Consider the following 9,073-nt stretch of genomic DNA (forward strand, 5'->3'; position numbering starts at 1 on the left):
ATAATGTGATTGATTTCGAGCAAAACTTTTACGAAGGAAATATGACTTGTTTTGATCGGACTATTGTTCTCATCTTGAGTGTTATTTGTGTAACGTTTCGGTCGGTGTAGCCTTCGACCTTCTTCAGACATGTTGGTTGTTATCTTGGAAAAGGAAGGAGAAAAGTTACTGGCTCTGTATAATTTTATTCTCCTTTCTTTGCTTAAAACAACAACCAACATGCCTGACGACGGTCGAAGGCCAAACCAACCGAAACGTTGCACAAAGTAACACTCAAGATGAGAACAATAGTTCGATTGAAACAAGTCAGACAAACAATCAGCCCTCATCTGAAAAATTCCGAAATATAAATAAGGAAATGTTAGGTATTTGCAAAGAAAATCTCATTTTAGGACATTTTAGTTCTCTGGTAGTCAAGCTAGAATTTTCTCGGGTAATCTGTTTGAGTTTACTGTGTTGACAGTGATTTCGGCCTTTGAATTCGACCTTCATACGGCTGTGTGCCTTTTTGTTTTCAAAGTATTGTTTATATTTTTGTAAATAAATAATTCGAGGTGTATTTTATCCATTCACAGAACATTGGAGGGAGAGGACAGTTCACCGGAGGCGGGACATTTTTCAGGCTTTCAAGAAAGACATTTCTCGATCATTCAGTGCCCGGGGTCGCCAGTTCGTATTGCATTTAACTAATCATTTAATCCTTAACATGTGTTGGGTTTAAGCGAAAAAAAGAATAAAAATAAAAAAAATAACGAAATATTGCAAAGAAAAAAAATATTTTGGGGGAAATCGAACCCAGTTTTCTGCGTTAATGGTCATCTCGGATTTTTGTCATTTGTTCAATTTATTAAAATGAATTTTTATAGTTTTGCAAATAAATTATTCAAGGGATTTTGTTTCTGTGCTTAGTTAATTAAAAAAAGAAACAAGAAAACATCTTCTAGATCTAGGCAGTCTTAATCCAAAATACCCCTTTTTATGTTGGTGTATGTTCATTACATTAAAAATCTGGGGAGGCAATTGGATAGTGGAAATGAAATGTTGTAATAAACCAGAAAATTAACAGAATACTAATCAATACCAAAAATTCGCCTGAAAGCTAAATTAGACATGAGATCAGTTTTTAATATTCCCTAAAGTCCTTTTCACAATAACATGGGGAATGAATAAAAAATGGGGGAGAGAAACTCAAATTGATGATTCAGAGAACGCCAGGGTAACGCATAAGAAACAAGTGCTTGTCAAGAGCGGCTTCCCCAACTACCAAGTTAAAGTCGGAAACGCCGAGCGTCCTACGCGCACTCGCAGATCAGAAAATGCGGACGTGGACGCCAGTCAAAAGGAACGTTTTTCACTTACCTTGAAAATTTTAAATTCGGATAAATCGTTATTCTTTGTCCAAATAAGCGTGCTATGTTTATGGTACTCAAGTTTCCAACCTTCGCTTTGTTCGCAGAGTTCTTTTAGCTTCCGAAAATCCTCATCGTCGGCAACGCGAACTTCACCGACTTGCATTTTGGATGATTTAGTTTTATTTTCCGTGTCTCCACCTCGCAACAAGAGACAGTTCTCTCTCTCTCTCTCTCTCTCTCTCTCTCTCTCTCTCTCTCTCTCTCTCTCTCTCTCTCCGAGATATATATCGTGAAAGCAAATATCAACAAAATATATTTAAACAAATATTATTCTCTTTTTTCTTTTTATTTATTTATTTATTATTGATGTTTTTTTTATCTTTTTTCTATATTTTTTATATTCGTTGCATTTAATTTTTTTCGTTTCTTGTGCTTTTTATTATTTCTTTATTTATTTTTCCGAAAACGTGCGGTTTTCTGTTTTACCGTGAAATTAGTGTCTTTTGTTTGTTTGTTTTTTTTTTAATTCTAGGTTGTTGCTCGATGTGGAAATATTGTAATTTCAACTTATTGAAACTAACGAATATAAAATAACCAAAGCTTGTTGTTGCAATCGATGTTGTTAAATGCTGGTCGTAGCAGCCGACACCAGCAGCGTACGATAAAAACGCGGCAGGTAAACGTACATCGCTCTCGTATTCACTCGTTGTCGAACGAACCGTAGTAGTTTTGTGTTTGTTTGTAGTCAATGAAAATAGCGCAAGGGGAAAACCTTCCGAGGCGCCCGGCGATACGACAGTCAGTGCGCGCTCGTTGAGGATAGAGAGAGGGTGGGAGGAAGTGTAGTAATAGTAGTAGTAGAAGGAGAGTTATATAGGGTAAAATGGAAGGAGGGGGAGCAAAATTCGATGAGTAAATTGAAAAAAAAAATGTCTGATCTATATGCACAAAAAGTGTCATAAAGGAATCCTGGTGTTCCGTGCATTTAAAAATTCTTCATTTATAGTCGAATTTTACAAACTTCGTTATGTTGAAAAAAAAAAACTGCATATATTAGCTTGTCTATAATGTTTATCTATCTATCTATCTATCTATCTATCTATCTTATATATATAATGTGTGTGTGCGCGCACGCGCGTGTGTATGAATGTATTTATCTCTGTATGTATGAGTGATGTCGTGTCATAATTGTACGTGTGTGTGTAATTCTCGCTGTTACGTAACTTTCATAAATATACATTGAATTATTTTTATTTACTATTAATCAGAGTGGTGTCTAAATCAAAAATAAATAATTGTAAACTGAAATGATATATAAGTTCCAAAGCAATTTGTTGAGCTTTGCATCATCCCGATAAGCCTCCTCTTATAGAATTTATCTTCTTCTTTTAACTTCCCCATATATATATACACTTGTGCCCGATATTATTCATACCCCTCGGATCTTTGAGATTTCTATAAGAATATTGCTCAAACCAGAAGGTAGACAATATTAAAGGGATTTCAAACAATAAATCAAGCATAAGCATTTAATTTAAACTCAACAAATAAATAAATTATGCAAGTTTGAAACATTATACAAAGAAAAACAATAATGGCACTAGTTCAAAATTATTCATACCTCTCTTACTAATAGTCAATAGCATGCCATTTATTCTTAATAACTGCCTGTAACCGTTTGGGATATTTATCAACAAGGTTTTTACAAGCATCAACACTGATTTTTGACCATTCTTCAATGCAGTAGTTCTCCAAATCCCTCAAATTTCTAGGTTTCCGCTTTTTAACCTCAGTTTTCAATATGTGCCAGAGGTTTTCGATAGGGTTCAGGTCGGGACTCTGGCTAGGCCATTCCAAAACATTAATTTGATTATCCTCAAACCATTTCTTGACTATTTTGGCAGTATGTTTTGGATCATTATCCTGTTGAAGGACCCAGTTTGGTCCTAAATGGAGCTTCTCCGCATCCTGTCTAATGTTTTTCTGGAGTATCTCCAAATATTGCTCCTTCTTCATGGTTCCATCTATCTTGACCAAACTACCTGGACCACTAGCCGAAAAGGAGCCCCAAAACATTAGGCTACCACCACCATGTTTCACCGTGGGTATGGTGTTCTTTGGGTTGTAAGCTTCTCCTTTCTTCCTCCAAACGTAAGAAGCATCCATATGGCCAAACAATTCAATTTTTGTTTCGTCAGTCCACAAAATACTTGAGAAAACGGACTCTGGAGAATTCACATGGGTCCTAGCAAACTTTAGACGTGCTGCAAGGTGTTTTCCGGTGTGCAATGGAGTCCTTCTTGGTCTTCTTCCTTTCAGACCATTTTCATGCAGAGTCCTTTGCAATGTTTGCCTTGATATTTTTATGCCAGAAGACTCCAGATTTTCTAAAATGTCCTTATTAGTGGTGGTTGGATTTGAATTAACACTTCTTACAATATTCCTGGTGGCTCTAGCAGACAGTTTCCTTTTCCTTCCTCTACCAATCAAGTTGTTTGTTGTGTGGTGGCTCTGGAATTTTTTGATGATGCTCTGTACTGTTGCTGTAGGGACCTCAAATTTCTTGGAAATTGACTTGTAACCTAAACCATCCTTATGTGAATTCACAATTTTAGTCCTAAGATCATTACTAAGCTCTTTTTTCTTCCCCATTCTAATAATTTTTATTCTTTTATTGGTTTTCAGTTGATATCATTTTAATTTCTGAAAAATGCAAAAAACGAAATGAAATTAATCAAAGGTTGTATAAAAGCATTCAAAATAAGAATCAAACAGGAAACAAACAGTCAGAAACTCGATTAATACTGAAAAAATAAGGGGGTATGATTATTTTTGAACATTGCAGATTTTATAAATAGCTGTATATTTCTTTTATTACAAGTATCCCGAGATTTTAAAATGACGAAAATGATCAGAAGAGGTTTATTAAGAATATGTATCAATATGGACGTAAACAATAAATTCTTACAAAAGTTACACCTAATAAACTCAATTTTCAAGGGGGGTATGAATAATATCGGGCACAAGTGTATATATATATATATATATATATATATATATATATATATATATATATATATATATTTGTGTGTGTGTGTGTGTGTTTTAGCTGTAAATATCCCGTATCAGTAGAATACTAAACCAGAGTGCTCAACTGTAACGCAATAACTAAACATCTTTTTGACATGCTATATCAACCGTATGATAAAATCTGAAGCACATAAATAATGGATATGCAGCAAGCTTCACAATTATTGACGTTGTCACTGTTGTTTCAGTGTACTATCAACTCTGCTGTGCATTCTTGCATCTGTGAACAACACGCTATGTGCTACCTTTTAACGCAGTGTCTGAATCATTTGTTCGTCTGCAAATCAATCTCTCTTCCCCACTCTCTCCCTTTCACTCTCTTTCATAGCGTGTGCAGAGAGCGGTGTTCGAATGTGGGGAAAGATATAAAGATTAAGAAAACCGGCAACGCCAAGACAGTAGAAATACACGCAAATCTACTTTTTCCGGTGCATTATAACGAATGCACCTATGTTGAAAAAGTGCAAACAGCTTGGGATAAACAAATTTGGTAACTCTATATCATATTTAGGTTTACGCTCTCTCTCTCTCATATATGTGTGTGTGGTGTAATGACGTTGACAACGGTTCTCGTCAAATCACCGAAGCTAAGCAACGTCGAGCCTGGCTAGTACCAGATGGGTGACCATTTGGGAATTCTAGACGCTGTATGTGTTCTCCGCTTATCTCGGCATTGTTTCCAGTTGTCCTGAACATCCACTTGCCACAACGCTGACTCAGGGGAGGTGTGGTTGGAGATTGCGGAATTCTTGCCATAAAAATTCCACGCTCAGTAGGTATCCATAGTCTGTCAAAACTGTGTGCAGTGATGCATGCATGTATATGTATGTATATATATGTGTGTGTAATGTCAGGTCATGTCATATGCTACTGGTACCATGTAACCCAGTACTACCTGCCTCATGGTCGGGTCATCGGCGACTAAACTGGTTGCCCCACCAGATTTGTTTGGTGAGGAGGGTTGCTAGTCTCCCTGGAGGATTAAAAACAAGACCTTCCAAAGGGCGAATGAACTTTTTTTCAGGGTCAACGACCAATTAGCACCGTGTGTGTTCGTGTGTATGTATGTGTGTGTTGGGGTGGAGAGGGGTCCCGTAAGCCGTGGTGAAGGCAACCTTTCTAGGAAAAGCAAATCTCTGATTTAAAAAACCATAAAGCGGGAGACCAATACCCACATTAACTTGTCTGCAGTTTAACTTGTTGCTGGCTATCTTGTTCTTGCTTGTTGCTGGATCTCAACATTTTGAACAGAGAGAGAGAGAGAGAGAGAGAGAGAGAGAGAGAGAGAGAGAGAGAGAGAGAGAGAGAGAGACTTGGCTGTCGTACAAAGCTAAGACTCTGTAACATCATCTGTGCATACTCCCTCAGGCATTGGTTTTATAAATGGTCCTGTGTCGATGGAAATCATTTTTGGGCTCATGAACTTTAAGTGTCTGAGGGAGTGGCACTCGTCTGACAAGACGTTGCAATCATCAGCATCATCATCATCATCATCATCATATGTAACGGTGTGTGTACCGTACTGTAGTAAATATTATGGTGTGTGTAAATTATGGTGTGTGTACCGTACTGTAGTAAATATGGAATTATTGTTAAATATAACCGAGATGGTATAATGCTTTTGATAATTTCGAGAGTAAATCTCTTTTTTAAAAATGAGCTACAACCGACAGAATTAGTCTGATTACGATTGATATCAAAGTTTAGTATCTGTTCTGTTCTCAGTCAGAACAGTAGAAATCTTTCTACACTGATGAATTTGTATGAGTGTCCAAATACGCAAGTAACCACGATCATAAAATAGTAAACAGATATGTAATACGAAGAAGATCGCCACTTTAAAATTGACCTTGTGTCTAACGTGGTTCTCGAATCGATGCAACGAAATAGTAACAAATAAAACTTCAAATGCTAACAACGTTATGATCTTATTTAAAAAAATAAAAACGTTCTATAGCATTTAATTGTATGCCTAATCAAGTTTGCGTTGTAGGCGTTTAGTCTATTATCTACATTTGCTCCCATGCCAAAACAGGTGTGCGTTATATGTGTTCGGTGCGTTATATGTGTACGGTGCTATTTACCTGCATTTACCTGTAATTAGATGCTGTAGGTGTTCAGTCCGATATCACGACGTGTACAAAATAGATACGGTTATGAATACGAATTTCGTTCAAAAGATAAGGCGCCCTATTTCTTAACTAAAAAACTAAAACGTTGCAGAGCCCTAGCTGAGAGTGGTACCGTTAAAACAAGCGACTATTTGTTCCAGAATTTATTTTTTAACATAGCCATAATTTCTTAATGCACTTTTCCAACCTTTTTTTATACATCGATCGAAAAAAGTCCAAAACGTGTTTCTTAATTCACATTGCTGTCACGACTCTGACATCAGCGAACTGTTCTCTTAACTGCATCGGCTTAGTTCAACAGGTGCCGGTAAATCTTGATCGGTTACATTTTTCTGTATAGAGGAATCCATTAACGCATCTCTCTCTCTCTCTCTCTCTCTATATATATATATATATATATATATATATATATATATATATATATATAATGTGTGTGTGTGTGTGTGTGTGTGTGTGAGAGAGAGAGAGAGAGGAAGGGCTCTATAAAAGCTGAACTTCTCATTACAAATCTCATTTTTCAACTCCCTTCCAGACAAAATACAACCTGGAGGCACACAAGCTCTAAGCTCTGGCGCACATTGAATACTCCATTGCCAGTCTGAGAGACCGCAAATACATCCTAATTACACGCTCTATGCCAGGAGTAGATGATTGTTGAACTGACCATAGTTTATTAATAACAAAGCTTAATATGTCCGAAGACGCCCCCGGCTAAGAAACTGAACACATAAAGGTTGAAAGACCCAACTGTGGCTAAAGCCTATGCAGAAGCAGTACAGAGCACATGACCAAATCGAATCAATCATACCCGGAATTGAATAATGAGGATCACCGAATATTTCACCTTCCTTGTCATCAAAATCTATTAAATCAACCATTTTTTCAATCAGATCGATTATCTACTCCAGTGGGAGACACACCGCGGCATTACGGACGGAAGCTTCACATACCTTCTCGCAGTGATTTAGTCCACAATACATTGTAGTCTACATTGCACTGTAGAGAACCTTATTTTATAAATTTGTTCATATAATAACGAATTACAGTTTAAAATGCAAAAGTTTCTATGGTTTAATTGCACTCTAAAAAAAATTATTAATTTCGAACGCGCCGCTGTTATATCAACGACCCTAATGTTGATTTTTTTTTTTACTGGACCTTTCTACTTGTACGGTCACATTGTTTCGAATTAAAGTGTAAAATTCATGGTTCAATTATGTTTTAAACAGAAACATTCATTTCGAACGCCCCCCCCCCTGCCATATAAAAAAAAAACTACGTTTAATGCCGGGCCTTTCTGCTTTACTTTAATCAAAATCGCCTGTTCCTTCTTTCATCGGAATTTTTGGATTATTGATTATTAATACTTATCGAAGACATTTCGATACAAAGCTTATCGGATACCACTACCAGGCACATGAAGTACATTTGTGTGAATTAAAAAAAAATTGTCTTAGCCGTTTAAGAGTCTATAGGGACGCACACACAGACAAAATTCCTTTTATATAATAGATATAGACGGATGCATTTATATATATATATATATGTGTGTGTGTGTGTGTGTGTGTGTGTGTGTGTGTGTGTGTGTGTGTGTGTGTGTGTGTGAGACACTATCAGCCGGTCACTAGTGTGTGACCGATCCACGTGTTGCACTAAATCTCTTAAAAACGGTTCAATGATGATGTGGTGATGGGCCACTAAATCTACACATTGCACTAAATGAGCAAATAGTAGAACCCAGGTCTTACATTCGAGTATTTCTTCTCCTAGATGTATGTCTTGACGAAGACTGAGGGTGTATCTTCCCCTGTGCTTTATAGACGACCCCCCCCCAAATTCCAACCTAGAATTTTCTACGTATCGGTGCAATGTATAGAGCATCTAGTGTTCCCAAACGATCACCCATCTCGTACTAGCTAGACCCACCGTTGCTTAACCTCCGTGATCTAGCAAGAACCGTTTTGTCAACGTGTGTGTGTGTGTGTGTGTGTGTGTGTGTGTGTGTGTGTGTGTGTGTGTGTGGCATTGGTCTTTACATTAATGCGGATAAGATTAAGTTTATGACTTTCAATGCGGAAGAAGAGATCAAAGTTCTAAATGAAACAACAGTGAAAGAAGTCACGGAGTTTACGTACCATAGACAGCAACATAAGTTCCACGGAGAGAGACATCGAAATATGAGCTGCATTGGGTAAGCTGCGGTCAGTATAGATTTCAAGCCTAACTAACAAACTGAAAAGTCAGTTCTTCAGAGCAGTGCTGGAGTCTGTCCTTGTTTACGGTGCTACAACCTGGACACTCACCAAAAAATTGGAAAGAAAACTAGACAGTACGTACACCCGTATGTTATGAAGTGTTAAATATATCTTTAGCTTTCACAAATATCCGTATACCCCGAACTAGCTAGACTCACCGTTGCTTAACTTCCGTGATCCAGCAAGAACCATTTTGTCAACATAATTTTGCGTATATATATATATAGGTGTGTGTGTGTGTGTG

General features: G+C 37.1%; 1 protein-coding gene across 1 annotated transcript in view; it reads right to left on the reverse strand.

Annotated features, from left to right (window-relative positions):
* Nucleotides 1-1,642, reverse strand: part of LOC145277045 (START domain-containing protein 10-like) — a 317,115-nt gene extending 315,473 nt beyond the window's left edge. Inside the window, exon 1 of the mRNA XM_080128684.1 lies at nucleotides 1,360-1,642. Coding sequence (XP_079984810.1) covers nucleotides 1,360-1,515 — 156 coding nt within the window. The 5' untranslated portion in view covers nucleotides 1,516-1,642. The remainder of the gene's footprint in view (nucleotides 1-1,359) is intronic.
* Between the last annotated feature and the right edge of the window lie 7,431 nt (nucleotides 1,643-9,073).

Source organism: Euprymna scolopes, chromosome 5 (genome assembly GCF_053919585.1).
Source record: "Euprymna scolopes isolate OS-2025 chromosome 5, ASM5391958v1, whole genome shotgun sequence".
NCBI classification, from domain to species: domain Eukaryota; kingdom Metazoa; phylum Mollusca; class Cephalopoda; order Sepiida; family Sepiolidae; genus Euprymna; species Euprymna scolopes.